The sequence below is a fragment of the Brachyhypopomus gauderio genome, chromosome 21 (assembly GCF_052324685.1).
Source record: "Brachyhypopomus gauderio isolate BG-103 chromosome 21, BGAUD_0.2, whole genome shotgun sequence".
Classification (NCBI taxonomy): domain Eukaryota; kingdom Metazoa; phylum Chordata; class Actinopteri; order Gymnotiformes; family Hypopomidae; genus Brachyhypopomus; species Brachyhypopomus gauderio.
Window position 1 is genome coordinate 9,702,849 of NC_135231.1, and position 19,288 is coordinate 9,722,136.

The following is a 19,288-nucleotide window of genomic DNA, read 5'->3' on the forward strand; positions in this document are numbered from 1 at the left end:
GTTTAGATTAGTTCTTATAGTTTTGTTTGAGTGTTTCTGGGTAGGATTGTTTTGAAGACGGAATGCAGGCTAACCCTGTAATGTTTCTGTAACTGAATGACATTTTCAGTCTGTAATACGTTTCTGACGGATGCATAAATTTCAATGTAGCTAGAGTTATTGCATGGTCATCTAAATAATTTAAATATCCACATATAATAATTTAACGCAAAAGTAAATTGTTATTTTCCATCTTCTACAACCCTTTAACGTTCCGTTACCAATCATATCTCAGCCGAACCGGGCAATAAGCGCTTTACTGCCTTTCCATACACGGTCCGTGGTTTTGGGAGCCGGTTACACCGAAATCTGTCACCTATAGACCTCTGGACACGCACCATATATAACTGCTCCCGTCAGAACATGTGACTCATAGTACTTAATCACCAATCAAAATATTTGAGGTGTTGTGATTTCTGACGAGGGTGCTACTGGCTCTCTGCTGATCCCAGACATAAATACCTTTGTGCAAATTAATGTGGGAAGATGACAACACCTGAAAACACTGACTGGTGTTTAACTAATTTACTATGACGTTAAAAGGACTCACGTATTCCCACTGCACGTGGGTACTCAATTATTGTTTATGTTTCCTTAGAGTAAAATATGTAAAACTGTTAATTCAATTGTGTATGGTAGTAGTAAACAGTTTAAAAGCAAGTTAATGTACAGTCTGCAGTAACAGATTTCGATGGACACGTCGGTGTAAAACCGGATGAGAACGCAACTGTAGTTCAAACCAAAGTTCTGTAGATCGGTAAAATAGGTGATGGCTACAAAGCAGAAAACAAAGCAAACACATTATTACGCAATGCACCGAAATCTGGGACAAGATTCATGACAATCAACTCATTCCATAAATTAAGAAAATGTAAAACATAAAAGAAAATTTCAAAAGCATTCATTTATTGTGCCTCTGTATGTTTATATGGCTTTTATATAGCAGGACTGGTTGAACACAAACAGGACTGAGAAACACCTCAGCCGAACCGAGGAGAGGTGAGACAGGAACCAGGCGCCACCGTAATCAACATTCCGTTTGCAACACTGCAGAAGCGCGCGTGTGTCTTTGAACTGGACAGAGATGGATGTGTATGGCAGATAAACGTGTTTACATGTGTGAGGGTAAAATAATGAGAAAATGAATGTGTGTGTATTATGGGTGCGAACTTAAATTCTCAGTGTTGTAGCACCACACCAACGACATTCATCTGATGACCTATAACCGCAGACCTGCCCAGTAAACAGACACACGTTCCCAGACACCCAAACACTCACAGCTGGTTCGTATATTGCATAACTGAAAACTGGAACATGTTTAATCATACACGTTCATCGAGTTACATGCTCTGTTTTTTTTCCTATTTTTCATTTTTCTCTGTTGGCAGTTAAGCTGATCAATATCAAAAAGTATGATTTCTATAACGAGAGCTTATAAAAGGTTTACAATGGCTTTTCTAAGGTCCGGGGACAACTCCACCTCCACGTAGAACATATTTAAACTGAGCAAACATATTTAAAACCAGACACACAAATATTGCTGTTTGCAGCACGCCTGCAGGCAGCTAGCGTTTGGTCCTCACCGAAATGCCCTGAGTCTGAGTTTCTGTATTAGATTTCCATCTAAAGTGAAAGAAAGCTCTGTCGACATACAGGATATGGTGTTTTCCGTGTGCGGGAATGAGATGTGGATGCATGGTGTGTGTGTGTGTGTGTGTGTGTGTGTGTGTGTGTGTGTGTGCCTATCAGTGAGAGTGCAAGTCACCGAATAACCCCGATATGCGAGCGTGCGTTTGTTCCGGCGACAGGTGCATATTCAGCACTAAAGCCTGCGGAGATTCGCAAGTGCTACATGTACGGCCCAACCGCAGCCCACCACCCCGCGCGCTAGGACCGGCGGGCCGTGATCAGTGCGATCCCGAACACGGGAACCGAGACCTCTCTTCGCGTTTGGCTTCACAGCTGGGATCTCTGGCAACAGGCCAACTCCCTTGCGTGTGTGTGTGCTGACTCCATACTTTGGCACAGGACAAGAAAGCGCTGTGTGTGTTTCAGAACCGGACCTAGTGTCGTAATGCCGGTCCTGAAAACGCACTCTTCAACTAGAGTCATAAAAAGGGACGTTAGTGCTGGACTGATTATCGTCGACGGCTAAGATGAAGTCCTCGAGGAGACTGGCTCCACGTGCAGAAGAGGTTTGCCAGTTAAACTCATTCGATTGTTTTTCTGTTACTTTTCAGGAAAACTTTCCAAACAATACATAGCAGAAGAAATCGTATACAAAGACAAAAAAATATAAAGGTACATAGATATGTATGGGCTTATTCATAAAACGCAAAGAAAACGGTTTCAAAATTGAATAAGTCAAAAATGAGATTCAAATACATCACAAAGAAAAACAAACAAACAAAAAAAGATTAGCACTTTTTCCCCTTGCAGTGTTCTACAGAAATGTGAGTGTCAGCCCTCTGATGGTTTACGACTGGCATCCATTTGGGCTGCCCCTTTATTCTCAATACAAATACAGTCATATAGAAAAAGCGATCGCAGTTTTGTCCGTAAAGGTCGGTTGTTTCATCTCGTCTTCTTTCTCGCCCCCTTTGAGAGAGTTCCTGAAGACAGGTGGACATCTGAAGTCTCCACTCTCCGTGCACCATGAATATGGGGAGCGTGTGTGTGTGTGTGTGTGTGTGTGTGTGTGTGTGATGGGGGTTGTTATGTAAAGCCTGAGTTAGATGCGGCTGTACTGATAAGGCTATATTTTTGCCCCTCACTTGGGGCAGATAGTTTTGAGTGAAAGAGTCAAAGACCCAGGGGAGTGTAATTTTGAAGGGAGGTGTGTGTGTGTGTGTGTGTGTGTGTGTGCCTGTGCAGAGGGAGGCCTGCTCACTGGGACCTCCCCACATGGCTTTTTCGGGACATGTCCACGCTGGACTCCTGCCCTCCCCACGCCTCTCCATCACTGTCTGTGCCCCTCTCCTCGTCAGCGTCCTCCTCATCCTCCTCTTCCTCTTCCTCGGGCGACGGCTCGCTGCCGTTCTCCGTGGCCCACCCGTCCTCCTCGTCATCACGCTCCGTCTTCATAGCCGGCGGAGGGGGCGGGGCCGAGGCCGCGGTGGGCGTCGGCTCGGCGGGGCTCTCGCGACACTCTGTCTGCTCTTCGAACGCCTCCGGGTTCTCCAGCATCTCGCGGATGAGCGGCGGCATGGGCCCCGGGATCTCCATCTTCAGCTTGACCGCCCTCTCCGCTCCTGGAAGACAACCGGAGCGCAAAAAAAAAAACAGCCAGGTCAGAAAACGTAGATCCTTTAACGCCATGTTGTGGGTCTGGAGCGGGTTGGACAGCGGGAGGGAGGTACCTTTGGTGCTGATGCCACGCAGGTCGGTGATCTTCATCAGCATTCGTGGGAACATGTGCGGCTTGTTGGGCCGGCGCCGGCGGGCGTAAATCTTCAGAGCCTCCAGCAGGGGCTCCTGCAGGCGGTCCACGCGCTGGGGTTCCTCCAGGTCCATGCGGTCTGGACACAGGTGGGGACAGGGCTAGCGTTAACACGGGACCATCTCAGGTTTCTGGCTAACTTCAGTGAAACACGCTTTTTCTCATCTATTCAAAATGTGTTTTTGCCCAGTTTTAATCATAAAGAGATACAAGATAAAACATTTATAAATTCAGTAACCAAGTTCACCATGTGTGAACAAGACTGCAGGCCACTGTATTTCACACCACATCCCTCCACCAGATGGCAGTACTAGCACTATAGAGAAGGATGCAGTACCTCCACAGATCAGGCAGATGGCGCTGAGGAGACCCGTCTCGGTGTCGTCCATCTCCAGTGGCAGGAGCTGTCCGGCGAACGAGAACACCAGGTCGGTGAGCGGCCCGAAGCCGGCGTTGTGCATCTGCGTGCGGTTGAGGGTCAGGCCGTCGGAGAACGTCATGGTGTCCTGCTCCGGCGTGTAGCGTGTGCAGATACGCAGCATCTGACGCAGCAGTTAACCACCAGAGTTAAAACATTCAAACCGCCTCGACGTGGCGATATTTACACGTATGTTTCTATAAGCCATGTGAGCTTGTTCTTAGGTTACCAAGATGTCGAGGCAGGCAGATTTGAGCAGGGTGATCTGGTCTGCGATGGTGAGCGTGGTGAACCCGGGGAGACGCTTGGCGAACTCCACGATCTTGATGATGCACTTGGTGGAGAGCTCGCTGAATTTGTCCCACAGTCCAAGGTCCAGCTGCACACGGTGATCTGAGCTGGAGTTCTGAGAGAGAGAGAGAGAGAGAGAGAGGCAAGCTCACAGCTGAACTGTATGCATGTCAGAAAAGCTTCACACTTTAAGCACAATGAGGCTAGATTGATGGCACGAGCAGTGCTTGAGAAAACATATCGCACACACACAAAGCAGCAACGTTTATCTCGCTGCAGCAGGCTGGATGCGGATTACTGTCCCCTCAGTGTCTGTGAGTGAGCGTCCACTACAGGGGCCCCATGAGTGTGTGGCTGCTGGATGCGTGTGTGGGCACTGGACATGCGTGTGGCCCCAGGATGTGTGTGTGGTCATTGGACACATGTGAGTGCCCAGGACGCATGTGTGGCCCCTGGACACGTGTTTGTGGCCCCTGGACACGTGTGTGTGGCCCCTGGACACGTGTGTGTGGCCCCTGGATGCGTGTGGCCCCAGGATGTGTGTGTGGTCATTGGACACATGTGAGGGCCCAGGACATGTGTTTGTGGCCCCTGGACACGTGTTTGTGGCCCCAGGACACGTGTGGTCATTGGACACATGTGAGGGCCCCTGGACACGTGTGTGGCCCCTGAATACGTGTGTGGCCCCTGGACATGTGTGTGTAGCCCCAGGACACGTGCGTGTGTGTGGCCCCTGGTCTGCTCTGCACTCACCGTGGTGTATTTGCCCAGCTGGCAGAGTGAGGGGCAGGTCTCCTGATGGGCCTTGCTCACTTTGTTGACTAGCTCCTCCAGTTCGCCGCTCAGCTCGTAGCTCTCCACGGGCACCACCTCCTCCTTCACGTCCTTCTTCTTCTTATTGCGGTCGTTACGTACGGCTGAGGGTCACACGGAGAGGAGCGTCAGCGAGCTCTGGCCCGTAAGGGCTGATCCGTGGTCAGTTAGGTCAAGCGGCCGCCCCTCACAGCGTAGAGCAACGACCCTGGGGAAACTGACCCGAGAGCAGTGCTACGACACGCATCTCCTCATCGCCAGACCTGCCCGGCTTCACCCTAAAGCCTCCACCTCTAAACCCCCCCCCCCCCAATCCCTCCCTCCCGGTCTTTCCTTCCTCCCAGGATATCCAGTAATAGCAAAGGCACAATGTGATCTTGGCCCCGCCACACATCCCGCACATATAAACACGCCCACACGTCCCGGCGGACACCCAGACCGCACGGCGTGCCACTTTCTCCCGGTGAGGTCACCCCCGCGACCCCGGCCAGCGGGCAAAACATGCGGCCACCTTGCAGCCTTTGAACCGTGACGTGGTTCGCTCTGGCTCTAGGAGCCGGTCCAGATCTGGGCTCACGTGCGCCGCGCGTGTGCCGGCGTGACGTGGCGCCCCCTCACCTTCCTTCGACATGCCGACCTCGAAGCACTTCTGCAGACGGCAGTACTGGCAGCGGTTCCGCGTGACCTTGTTGATCTGGCAGTTCTTGTCACGGTGGCAGGTGTACACCATGTTCTTCTGAATACTGCGTCTGAAGAACCCCTACAGTCATGAGAGAGAGAGAGAGAGAGAGAGAGAGAGAGAGAGAGAGAGAGAGAGAGAGAGAGAAGGAACATGTTACCAACCGCCTCTCAGCACGTACACCTGCTCTTATCTCCTCCTGGTTGTCCTCCTCTTCACAGGCAGAGGGACAAACGTTTGCTTTACGCTCTGTCATCAGAACTCTGGGGCGACGGACACGCTCTGTCCACACCTGCCACTGCCCGCAGTATTTTTTTTCCGATACTCTGCAAGCTGACTTTCCGGTGACCTGTTAGACACTACTACGCTCTTTCCCCCCCTCACACTTGTGGAGGGAGGGGCCGGACGCTCAGGGTGGTGTCGGGTGGGGGCGGGCGTGGTGTACCTTGCAGCCCTCGCAGGAGCTGACCCCGTAGTGGTAGCCCGAGGACTTGTCCTGGCACACGAAGCAGGGCTTGTAGACCCGGGGCGGTGGAGGCGGAGAGGGTGAACTGGGGACCATCTCCTCCGAGCTGGTGCTTTGGGTCTCTACCGCTAAAGAGAGAGAGAGAGAAAGAGAGAGAGGCACATTAGATGTTGGTTCATTGTCTAAACATATTCAGATATCCCATAAGTAGCGGTAGCATTAAAATGGTTCTAAGGCTTAAGCCTTAAGCTTGTTTAAGGAGGATCTTAACCTAAAAGGTCAAAGCCTCCTGAGAAACCAGGAGAAGATAGCTGGCCTAGGTGTTTGGTCATCTACATCTCTATTTCACAGAACTAGTGACAAATTGGTGGGGGTTAAGTGGGGGTGACGGGTCTGTAGAATTCATCTCCTCAAACACCTCCCCCGGTCAGACCTCTCCTCAGGGGAGCAAACGCGAGGGTGTCAGGGTTTCAGAGGCATTAGTCTCACTTGATTGACAGAAAGAGAAAGAAAAAAAACAAACAGTTTAGGAGCCAGATAAGCTGCAACCTGGCAGATGATGTGATAAGGCATGCGACTTGTCTGTGCCTCCGGAGGCGGGGCAGGCCAGAGGCGGGGGCGGGGCCAGGGCGGGGGCGGGGCCAGGCCCCTGCCTGGGGCTCATTCTTCCCCAGCCGCTTGACTGGCTCCTGTCTTACTCGTCTTATAAGGCTTGAATGCCTTCCCCTCCCTCCGAACATACTCATCTGTCTTTCCCAAGACGCCAACGTGACAAATGACCAAGCTATTGTTTGTTGTTGTTTTTTTTTTCTTTTCCTTTTCGTTCCTTTTTCTTTTTTAAAGATTCACCATGTGTGCCTGGGATACAAGTTCCTGCAGCACTCATGTAATCTTCTTTCAGCGCTCACCCCATGGTCACCCTCCAACTTCACAAGACCCCACACCCCAGTCCCCTCGCAAAGCTCCCCACACACAAACCTTATTTTTCTCCTGTTTCCTGGTCCTAAATTCCTGAGAACAGCCCTGCCTCTTTTCTTTTTTTACTGGAGGCCCAGTCTCGTAAGCCTGGCCTATAAATGTGCTGTCATGGCAGGGGTGGAGGCCCCGGCCCCTCTGCTAGGACTTTATGGGGCTCCGTCACCTCCAACAGCCATTCACACCACCAGCTGTAGCCTCAGCCAGTTAAAAAAAAAATAAAAAGCCCAACCATAAAATGAGAAAACATTGAGGCTCTAAAATCCCAACTTTTACTGCCCCCGTCCCACGTCTAGCGCCAGTGGAGAGCACAGCAGCTAGCCTAAACTTAACCTACGACCCCTCCCACCCCGCCTCGCTGTGTGTCTCACTCTCTCACACAGCCACACCACGGGGTTCGGCCAAAGCAGCAGCTCGGCTATTTACAAGAGCTGGGAGACTTCAAAAAGAATGAAAAAGGGGCATTAAAATAGGAATTTGGTAGAAAACAGAAATGAGACAACCCCGAGGAAGAGGACTGGGGGAGGGGCAACATTCGCGCGTGGCGACACCTTTGGTCATGGTCATGGTTACTCAAACTTTTATACAGTGCTTTGCACTATGTGCAAAGTGTCACACAGAAAATCTGTGAAAACCTGAAAACCCAAACCCGTAACGTACCAGTAACCAATACGTTACGTTTGAGCGACGCAAGTTTGAATGACTTCGAAGTGAAATCTGCTTTTTTAAAATTCCATTTGGAAACACAAGTACTGGAGACCAAGGTACTAAAACCATGTGCAGGTACTTTTCCGTAAGTACAGGTGAAATTTACACATCGTCGTACAAAAGTACTGCTGAAATCCGAAAGCGGTATCATCAGCTAAGGCACAATAATGAGTGGATCCAGTTCCCATGTCACACGCTGGATAATATTACACAATGCTTTCTGCTGTTTGTCTCTTTGTTCTATCTTGTATTTGGAAGACAAAACCGATCACACTCATTCAGTCGTGTTTTCAGTACAAGTCTGGGACTTTTACATGTGAAAGGGGTTACGTCGTGATACTCACAGTGGCATGAACATCAAACACACATCAGAGGACATGTTCAGTCACGTTCTGAGTGCTGTCTTGTATTTAGCCAGTGTGACGAGTCCACGGATGGATGAGTTCTGTAGGCTGAAACCAGCACCGAGACTTCTGCTTCCTTAGTACTGGTAGTAGCGGCTGCGGGCCCACACAGCTGCTGTTAAGAGGCCCAGACGCGGGGGACGGTACGAAACACCCGCCGGTGGACACCGGAGAGCGGGGGAGGGGGGGGAATGAACCCCTGGTTGTTCGTCAACAACCCAAGCGGTTCCTGCAGTAGAAGGTCTATCAGACACCTCTTCCATGCCGAAACGCATTCGAATTCTCCCCATACCTGCAACGGGGCGCGTCTCTGGCTCGACTACGAGCTCCATCGGCCCACTTGTGCCCCCCCCTCCCACGGCCCCCATATCCTGTTTGGGAAACCAAGGTGGGCGAAAACCAGCAAGCCTCCTCATCAGCACGCCAACCCGGGACGCCGCTCGCCTGCCAATCCACAGGCTGGGAAATCGCTCGCTGCCAGAAGGATGCTGGGAGGGAAGGGGGAGGAGCTGCTGAGAGGGGAGTGGGAGGGGCTGCTGGGGGCGTCGGTCAGGTCACCTTGTTTCCTGCTAGGTGTCGTTTTACTCCTAATAGCCACTCTCGGAATCAATAAACCACAAAAATACAAATAAACAAGTCTCGGAGCTGTGCCGGACGGTGTCGCAGTCGGCCACATCTGGGAGCTTCTCACCCAGCTCCACACCACACAGCACCGGCGGGACAGAAAACCCAGTGCTGCCCGTGCACAGGGCACTTACTCTCTCACTGGCCCACTTCCTACTTGTAGCACAAGACCTTTTCGCTCACAGGGATTCGGATATCTTCCGCAGCATGGGCTAACGGCGGTCGGCGCGTGACGAACACCTGGTGCGGAAGAATACGGTGGCATGTGACCGTCACAATGGACGCCGTGACCTCCGGTGCCGCCCCCTTATTTTGTTAAAACAGTACACGAGCCGCCGGGATGTGTGAGAACCAAGATCCGCGTGCGCCTGGCGTTGCGACAGCACTTGTAGCCGAGCAGCGTATGACACACTGGCTGAGGAACACGTACTCTTTCACAATATCGCACAGTCTGTCTACGTGACTGTGGGTGTGATTGAATCTTCAGTGGAACACTGTTCCCAGATCTAGTCTTGGCATGTGTGTTAGCGCACTCGTGTTTGTGTGCGAGCGAGCGGTTCCGTGGGAGCGTGTGTGTGTGTGTCCGACGCTGCCTCTGTGTGGGTGTGTGAGCTAGCCTGTAAGTGGCCTAAAGGGTTATGTTGTACCACGCCTGCTCGTGAAGGATGGAATCTGGTACTTTGGCATCGATGGCGTTGCGATGCATCGGCAAAGTCTCGAAGTCTCAACCGCTCCTCGTGTGATGCAGCGTGCTCGGATCAGCTGCGTGGGGTGAAGGGCCGGCTCTGCCCAGCCCAGAGTCCCCGTGCCCTGACCCGCGGGCCACCAGCTCCGAGAGCTGACCACGCCGTGCCCAGACACAGGGTCCCGGCCCTGCGACAGCCAGCGTGGCAGAAGGCGCCCAGGGTGGGCGGCTCGCCCCGGAACAGCGTGACTGATGGGCCACCTGGCACCGGCCCGCTACAGCAGGAGGCCCCTCCCTGAGCCACCGGGCCAGACCGGGCACGGACCTCCCTACACCCGCCTCACCAGCTGAATGATGGGGCGACCAGGTGGGGCGACCAGGTGGGGCTCCCCTCCCCCCCTCTCTCTTTCTCTCTTTCTTTGCCCACAGCTTCGTGATGTCACTGCTGCGCTTCACGACCACGCTTCCTTCCTCCTCTCCGCATCACTCTTTCTTTTTTTTTTTGGTGTTTTTTCAGGTTTTTTTTTTTCCGATGGATGTTGTCTGATTACTGACTGAGTGGCATTTCCCGTTTGTCAACCCAGCGAGGTGTGTCGGCCTTTAAAACGCACCACGTAACAGAACTAAAAAAAAAACCCTCTTCTGTGGCTGATACTCCAGTGTGTCAACAGATCTGCTGAGCAGCAACAGGGCACAGAGTAGGACTGGCCAGTGGAACCTCGTGTGTACATAAGCTATTCTCATGAGTATCAACAGGGTGCTTGAATGATTTCTGTGACTTGCTTGCTTCATAGCAGTTTGACAAATCTGGAGCGATGGTCTGATGTTCCGATAGAAGGCTGTGTGTGTACGTGTGTGTGTGTGTGTGTGCTTTTATTACAGGTGCTGAGCAGTAGCAGCTTCTGTCAGCAGCTGCCTGTGAGTTCATTACCTGCCCCCCCCCCCCCCCCCCCGTCCTTCACACCCCCCCTCCGGCACCCCCCTCCCCCCGGGCCTGTTAAGAGGAGGAGCTCTTCCTGTCCCAGTGAAGCGCTCTCTGAAAGGAAGCCCTGTGATAAAACTGGGCCACCAGCCAGGAGATGGCTCAGAGAGAGAGAGAGAGAGAGAGAGAGAGAGAGAGAGAGAGAGAGAGAGAGAGAGAGATAGAGAGAGAGAGAGGAAGACAGCTAAAGAGAGAGAGAGAGAGAGAGAGATAGAGAGAGAGAGGGAGAGAGGGTGAGGGAGAGAACCCTTACATAAACCCCAAACTGGACAAGGCCAGAGAATCAGCCTGGAGTAGTTTACACCCTCATGTCATAACCAGCACAAAGACACGAATACATACACGCGGTGCCTCCAACAGTCCTGGTCTGGGATTGGCCGGTTCTGTGCACACAGAACCCCAGTGTAGCCCGGCGGGGAGGCGTCGTGGTGGCGGGCCCTTCGGCCAAATGCCGGCGCCATCCATCCAGGGCGTTCAGCAGGCAAGGCAAGGGGAGACCGGGGGGGGGGGACGAGGTCGCTGTGTGCCCTGGCCGTGGCCTGGAGGGTGATGGGTGATCATCAGATCATCATTAGCGACTGTGCCCACGCAACGCTGCTTATCTTCTTCATAGCCCCTCATTCCCCAGATCAGCACCATGTGCTTCTGGCTGTCCCGAACTCGCTGACGGAATGACCTCACAATGCCAGTCACATGACCTCGTGGGACGTTAGCGCTGCACGTTTGTTAATCGCTAGCGTAATATCGGCATTCACCATTATACTGACATTGCACAAGGCCTCTGAAATCAAAAGGGTGTTACAGTAATTGAGCGATGTGAGCCTCCTGTCCAATCTTTGGATGAAATATGTGAGTGTTTTGACAAAATTGTTCCCAGCATTCATCGAGCGAAAAACGTTTTCACATATTAATGTTTTATCAGACACACGTTTGCACAATTTCTAGCAATACAGACACATCAAGATCAAGCAATTTGGGGGATTTATGTCCGCATCGTGCCACCTTAGCGACTGCTGCCATCTCTCCTGGCGACACGGCCGAGAGCAAACCGCTACGTGGTGGCTGATGGAGGTCTGATCCAAAGCAGACGGATCTCCTGGCGCCGAGACCAGTGCCGTCCCGCCAGGCTTCATATGCGCACTGCGGCGTCCGGGGGTGACTGTCTCCTCCGATTCCTCTCCACTCCAGTGGCTGGACGGCCCCTCGCGCGAGCGCAGACGCCCGCCGCTGAGAACTCTGGGAGCTCGGGGTGGCGAGGCGGCCGGTGCCGGGACTTCCAGCCCTGCGGCCCGGGCTCGTCCCTCGCCTGCTTCTCACCCTCCATCTGTCGGCGCTGTCCTGCCACCTCGGCCTAATTTACGCGCCGCCCCCGGTCATATGTGCGTCTACATGCCGCCCGGCCCTCGTGTGTCAACACCTCTCTCCCCCACCAAGCCCGGGCTGTGGAACTCCTCTTCTGGCCCATATTACTTCCTTCCCCAAACAATAGAAACCACAAAAGTAGAAGTTCCAGGTTGGTTGACGCCTCAGTGACGAAAAATAAAGACTGCAAACAACACAAGGGGTTATTATGGAGAAACACGCAGAGACAAAACTGGGCGTTTCTCTTGTCGCTATGGTTATGTCGCTCCTTTTTTTTTGCGGCCTGGAACCAAGATCGTTTGTGCGCTGCATTACATGTTCTTTGCTGGCCGACGAACGCCGCCAGACTTCAAACATGCCTGCGTCGTGGCTAAACAGTAACAGCCTCTCCGGTGTTGCGGGCATGACGGCCGCGATAACGTCGGGACGGTGGAGGAGGTGCGAGCGGTCTGCTGCAGACCCCCTCCGTCACGTTCCTGTCTGTCGTCTGGCTCACTGGCTAATTTGGTTATGTCTCGTGGCCCGGGCCGCGAGCATCTGAAACGGCCCTTTGTTGGGGCCGAGCGTCCCGCCGAGCTGGTGAGTGGCGCGTGGGGTCGGCCAGACGGCAGCAGCCAGACGGTGGCGCCCTACTGCCCGTGCGACCTGTGGCCCAGGAAGGCCGCGCAGAGACGCCAGGCCCCTTTGCCATCACAGCCCGCACCTTGGCATGGCCCGGATCTCTCTGGGGGAAGTGTGAGAAACTTCTGCTTTGACTAGAGGAAACCGAGAAATGATGCGTGATTACGTGGGTGGAAATAGTTTTTTTTTTCTCTTTCTTTCTCGCTTTCTTGGGCCAGTGAGCTATGACAAGACGTTGCCCAACAGAGAAGGGTGTGCACCACCGGGACCCAGACTGCCATGTGCTGAACAATATCCTGTCGATGAATTCCGCTGAAAAAAGCAAAGTGGAAATGAGCAGTAGAGCGACTTTAAGGTGAAAACCCCTCAAAAACGGCAAAATGTTGCAGACGCTGTTCTGTCTAGAGAGGTTTTCAAAGGTCACAAGAGTGGCAGGTTGTACCTACCAGCTAGAATTAGTCATCTCGGTCTGTCATGAAGAAATCTCTTTCTGCTGACAGCAACTGAGAAGCACATATGACTAAAATTCCTTGTCTAACGGTTTGAGTCTCACCCAGGTTCTTGTGGTTCTATAATATTTCTCAGGGCTTTTGACTTTACTAGAATTTCCCAATAAAAAAAAAAGTACAACTACATCGCAACTCCTAGATATGTACACATCTTTTCGAGAAGACAGCGTGTTTGGGAACTTTGGGAAGTCATTCAAAAATGTATTTGCTTTGCTCCGATTATTTCACCATGTCGTGCCGTCAGAGGTGATGTTTGCATGGCAAAAGGTGCTTATCAGACTTTGCATGGCTAGCTGTGAGCTGGATAGAGTTGCGGTTCTCTGCTTGACGCGATGTCTGAGATAACAAACACTCATGGCGCGAGAGGGGAGACTCTCTCAGTCCTAAAGATAACTGATCCATGCCTCTGTTCTTCAGCACAGGTTCACCGCCGTGTAGCACCCGTTAGCACCCGTTACTGCCCGTTACCGCCCGTTACCGCCGTTAGCGCCCACAGCCCACCGGGTTCAGAGCTGCTCAACAACTTGGTCTCTGGCTTTGGGGCACTCAGTCATTAATTAACCTAGTTTAATTAACCGGCTGATGGACAGACCTTGTTTCTTGATGGAGGGGATCATAGTGTCTACGCAGTTGGTGTGTGTATGTATGTGTGTGTGTGTGTGTGTGTGTGTGTGTGTACGCATGCCTCAGCAACACCGAGGCCAAGCTGTCACTCAACACAGCCGCAGTAACAGAACCTCTCCCCTCGTACCAGCCTCCCACATGATTTCGGGGGCCGATCCAGACGCCTGCCAACGCCTGGCCCCACCGAGGTGACTCGCAACTAGACGCTGAGCCTCTCGGTAAACAGCCGAGCGGAGCGGAGCAGACGTGCGGGCCAAGCCGGGAAGAGGCGAGGCGCCTCGCCCAGAACATCCCCGGGGCGCGCCGGCCCGGCCCAGTCTGCCGCTCACAGAGACACGAGGTAGGGGGAGGAGAGAGAGACAGACGGCTAATTAGAGCCCGCCCCAGGGTGGAGCTCTGGTGGAGCCGAGCCAATGGCAGACGGGCGAGCATTGCTGAGATCTGCATGGAGGTGCAACAAGCTGGTTCTCCAGCATCTCCAGTGATAAGGAGAAGAGAGTAGAAGATGCCGCAGTAGATGTGGATGTTACAGAGGACTACAAACCACCTCCCACCCCCACACCCACACCCAGCACAGCACGCCAACACACGCTGTAATTAACGCAAGTCATTAACGAGATCCATAAAGCTTTGGTACTTAACATCTAAGGTAACAGAAAATGAGGTGTTTATTTCAGTATAATATTTAGGTGTAAGCTTGTATTATATCAAGGCATCAGGTCACCCAGGATCTCTGTCAGCTGTTCTTTTGTGTCTCTCAGCTACACTTCCCGACCCCACCGAGGAGCTCCAAGCTGCCAAATTCCGTCAGCCCGCGGGGCGCATCTGTTCCTGGGGCCGACAGTGTGGTGGGCTCCCTCTCCAACCAGGGCTGTCAGCCGTCCCCAACACAGCTATGGTGCAGCCCCAACGCAGCTACGGCACGCCCACAGTGTAGCACAACCCAACAGTGCATTCATCCGCACACCCGATGCATAATGGCACCATTCAAAGGCAAATACACGCAAGGTGCTGCACGTGACTCAATGATAAATCCTGATAGAGGCCCCAGGCAATCTCTCATGTAAATGAGCAAAAACGCTTTTCAGGTCACCTGAACCTCATATTCACTGGAAAATCTACCCTGCCAGTAATACGTGGAGCATTCTTAATCAGTACTTAATCAGTACTCTTAAGACATGCCATCCTATAGTATGTAATACCAATACGAGATTATGTTTGAAGAGAATGATCCAATCCTGCAGATCAATCCCAAATCAATGTCTATAAGTTCTAAACATCTAAAACAGAAATCCCTTTGCAGCCTTAAACCCACCCAGTAAAAACAGGAATTTCACAATGACAAAGATTTATGAAACCAGGCCACCCACCAGCCTTACGGACCCACACCACATAATGATGCCAAAAGCAAACACACGGCACCCAGAAAACGAACACGGAGTTACAGAGGTACATCTGGGAAGTGACTGGATTCAGATCCATTCCTCTGCACTGTACACGTGACACAAACACTGACCCAGACATACGATGCACCTCATCCGCTTGTGGGCAACCACTTTTTCCTCATTCCGCCTACCACCACCACCGCATGAGAACACACGCGCGCACACACACATACACACCCTGCTCCTTCAAATCAACCTATCTATTCACACACCAGCCCCTTCGGGCATTCTAATCTTTTAATTGAATCTTTTGTAATTATAATGAAATAATTGAAGACTTCCATTAAAACAAAAAAATGTGGGGGTTGCCAAATGTGACCCTGGTGCAGGAGACAGTGTGTGTGTGTGTGTGTGTGTGTGTGTGTGTGTGTGTGTGTGTGTGACCCTGGTGCAGGAGACAGTGTGTGTGTGTGTGTGTGTGTGTGTGTGTGACCCTGGTGCAGGAGACAGTGTGTGTGTGTGTGTGTGTGTGTGTGTGTGTGTGTGTGTGTGTGTGTGGGTGTGACCCTGGTGCAGGAGACAGTGTGTGTGTGTGTGTGTGTGTGTGTGTGTGTGTGTGTGTGTGTGTGTGTGTGTGTGTGTGTGTGTGTGTGACCCTGGTGCAGGAGACAGTGTGTGTGTGTGTGTGTGTGTGTGTGTGTGTGTGTGTGTGTGTGTGTGTGTGTGTGTGTGTGTGTGTGTGTGTGTGAGACCCTGGTGCAGGAGACACTGATCTCCCCATCACATGTAACCCTGTTCCACACTGTTCATCAAACCCAGATTCAGACCGCACATTTAGGGCAAGACAATGGAGTGTGTGTGTGTGTGTGTGTGTGTGTGTGTGTGTGTGTGTGGGAAGCATAAAAAATGTTCTAGGAAAAATAGGACAGTTTAAGAACTAAAAATAAAAACTGAACATTATTATGAAGTGGCAAAATAAGGTTCTAAATTCTAAATTCAAAATAAGGTTCTAAATTGAAGATAGAACAGATCCAATACATGAGGTATATAATTTTAACACCTTTTACTAGACATCTTGATAGAGTTTAATCTTTTACTCCATTAGAGTAGGACACATTTAAATTACGTTTAAATACAACGCTTCTCTGTTCAAAGGAACAAACTACAAAATGACACTACAAATGATTCAAGGTGTCAGTAGATTTCACTTTTCAGCATTTCAAAAAGCAACTGCTGAGAGGAAATGCGATGCTATCGCATTGCTAACAGAGGTGTTACTAAACCCTTGGCTAATTTCCTTTGCTCGCTTTATTGCAGTGGCAGCTCCCTTGAAGCCCTCGCCTCTGTTCAGTGGGTTACACAATAAAATAAGACCTCTGACTCCTCTTCCCTTTCAAAAAAACGTAACAAGAGCAGGGGACATGGAGCCGAGAGCCGGCACTGGCCACCGTGTAACCCCTCTCTCACCTCTGACTGGGGGGGGGGAGAGGGGTAGGGGTGGGGGTGAGGATGCACAGGAAAACAGGAAGGCTTATCACACGGCCAACAGTGGCCAGTAAAGCTTCCACCCCCCACCTACGGCCGACAGCTACGGCCTTTCGGGCCACGCGGGAACAATGGCCCCTCATTGTCAAGTCGCTCCTTCGCATGGTTCAAGTTCCCCTGGATGTCAGGACAAGGAGGCAATCAAACACTAGGAGTGAGACACACACACAGAGAATGAACCTCAGAGTGTGCCTGGCAACAAAAAGACAAAATGGCAAAGCGCGAGTCTCTGCTAAATCTGCTGTTTTTTTTTTTTTTAAGGGAAACTTCCTTCCTGTAGATTACCAAGAGTACATTTGAGAATGGTAAAGTTCTGTCAGAGGCTGCCATGATCAGCAGCGACAGTTGACAGGCTGGAACCCCCCCATAATGGGCCCTCACTGGGCTCTTAATGAGATATTAGGCCTGAATGTCAATTGGAGGTGGGGAGGGGGGGTGGGGGGGTCGAGGGATGAGTGGACAGGCGGATAAGCGTTGTCCTTGGTCAGTAGAGAGCAGAGGGGTTCATGGGGAATCTGAAACAGGATACCTCTCCGTTTCCCCCCTCCATGAAACCCCCTTTCTTTCCCACCACTTTTCCAGGAACAGGCAAAGCTGTCATAACTCGAGCGCGCGTTGGAGGCTTCGCGCGTGCACCAGAGCGTCGCTCCGAGCCGGCCAGACCTGATTGATTGAGCAAACAGGCGTGGTGGCGGTGTGCTGTGGGTCGCAAGCCTGCTGGCCAGGAGGCCGCCCAGAGCTGAGCTCCTCAGCCGGGCCCTGACAGGGCATCTGTCTTCATTAAAAGGCAGCGCAGTGTGGCTGACAGCCACTGAAACGTTGGTGTCTTCAGGATTAATGAAGACAGATGACTCTCCCTAGAGAGGCCAGCACCAAGGAACAAAACAAAACAAAACAAAAAGAAGAAGAAGAAGAAGAAGAAGAAGGAAAAAAAGAAAGAAAGGAAGGGAAAAAGGAGACAGAAGGTTGACCAAATCACAGGCCGGAGCCCAGCAACCAGCACCCTGGTCCCTGCACACGGCTCCCTCTACACACGCTGCAGGACAGGGAGACATGTTTTTTCACCTTGTTTGTCCAACTGCTTGTTTCTGGATTTGCATTCTGTGTAATGGCGCTTGCATGAGTGATCCTTCAAAACACAAGGCCATTCCTCATTTCACTACACGCCCACACACACTCACACACACACACACACACACACACACACACACACACACACACACACACACACACACACACACACACACACACACACACACTGCACACCCACATGCTTACTCTCATCCTGGTTAGACTGTGAAAACAGAGCCACGATTCGTCTGTGCGGAGACACAGCTGCCAGAGAAGACCAAAGATTGCCAAAACCCAGGAACGGGACGGGTTTGGGAAGTGATGACGAGTGATGAAGAGGACACACACACACACACACATCACCACTGCTTCTCTCTCCTGCCTAAACATTCCACTTCTCTCACCCCAGTTCATTTGGTCTTTCGTCACCACAGTTTTCGTCTTTCATTTCGTTTCTTAACGCATTTGTGTACTAAACTCCAGGCCAGATGCTCACAGTTCCTCAGGTGGAACTGAAAGGATCTTTTAAAGAGCCCGCCTGTTGTCAAAAGCATCGGTCCTTCAGGTCATTTGGGTGTCCTGGGTGAAGCTGTCATAGGGGTGTGATGAACGAGGAACATACACAAACCTGCAGACCTACCAGACCTACCAGACCTGCCCATTGCACTCAGCGAGGTGAAGAAGACAAACTCTGGTCTGCAAGACTGGAATTGTAGCGAAGTGTCAGATTCTCCCCACCACCACTAAATCCCCCCCCTCCTGTCTCTCTCTCTCTCTCTCTCTCTCTCTCTCTCTCTCTCTCTCTCCCTCTCTCTCACAAACCCACTTTCTTCCTTGTTCATATTTTTGCCCCTCTTCTCGAATGTTTAACTTTTCAACAGCTGACAGGGTCAGAGATGAGAGTAACAACCCTGGCGCCGAAACCAGACACTCGTGTTTGACATTCATGTCCGAAGAATCAAATCAAACAGCAGAAACGCACACGCATGCTTCACTGGCCTCTCTCATGTATACCTACACACACACACACACACACACACACACACACACACACACACACACACACACAGTATGACAATTGCTCGTTTTCTCTTAACAAATAGCCTGGTAGGGACAATTTGCTGTGGGCAGTTAAAGGAAGTAGATAGGTGTAAACAAGCCCCTGGCAGACTGAATGTAGCACTGCTATGCAAGAGAGAGAGAGAGAGAGAGAGAGAGAGAGAGAGAGAGAGAGAGAGAGAGAGAGAGGGAGAGAGTGACAGATAGAGAGAGGGAGAGAGGGAGAGAGTGACAGAGAGAGAGAGAGAGAGGAGGGGAGAGAGTGACAGAGAGAGAGAGAGAGAGGGAGAGAGAGAGAGAGTGACGGAGAGAGAGAGAGAGAGAGAGGAGGGGAGAGAGTGACAGAGAGAGAGAGAGAGAGAGAGAGAGAGAGAGAGAGAGAGAGAGAACAGCACTTACACTGTACGCTGGCGGCTCCCCCCGTCCAGGCGAAGTGGTCCAGCCCGGCGAAGAAGGGGCTCACCTTGCGCAGCATACAGGCGCCCCGGTTGGTGACATCATAGAGCTGGCGGGGTCCCATGCCCAGAGCCTCCATACAGTCAAACATGCTGCGTCTCACACCCCGAACCCCTGACACGCTCCTGTGCCC

General features: G+C 51.8%; 1 protein-coding gene across 5 annotated transcripts in view; it reads right to left on the bottom strand.

Annotated features, from left to right (window-relative positions):
- Positions 1-924: 924 nt before the first annotated feature.
- The window catches only part of rarga (retinoic acid receptor gamma a), a 38,006-nt gene continuing 19,642 nt past the window's right edge, over positions 925-19,288 (bottom strand). For 4 of the 5 annotated variants that reach the window (XM_076983585.1, XM_076983588.1, XM_076983589.1 and 1 more), the window contains exons 3-9: positions 6,125-6,273; positions 5,619-5,760; positions 4,941-5,104; positions 4,126-4,302; positions 3,816-4,020; positions 3,399-3,557; positions 925-3,290 (exon numbers count right to left, since the gene is read on the bottom strand). In XM_076983585.1, the coding sequence (XP_076839700.1) occupies positions 2,926-3,290; positions 3,399-3,557; positions 3,816-4,020; positions 4,126-4,302; positions 4,941-5,104; positions 5,619-5,760; positions 6,125-6,273 (1,361 nt within the window). In that variant the 3' untranslated portion in view covers positions 925-2,925. Of the gene's footprint in view, positions 3,291-3,398; positions 3,558-3,815; positions 4,021-4,125; positions 4,303-4,940; positions 5,105-5,618; positions 5,761-6,124; positions 6,274-19,098; positions 19,283-19,288 lie in introns of those variants that run through there. The other variant, XM_076983590.1, reaches the window with a different exon arrangement.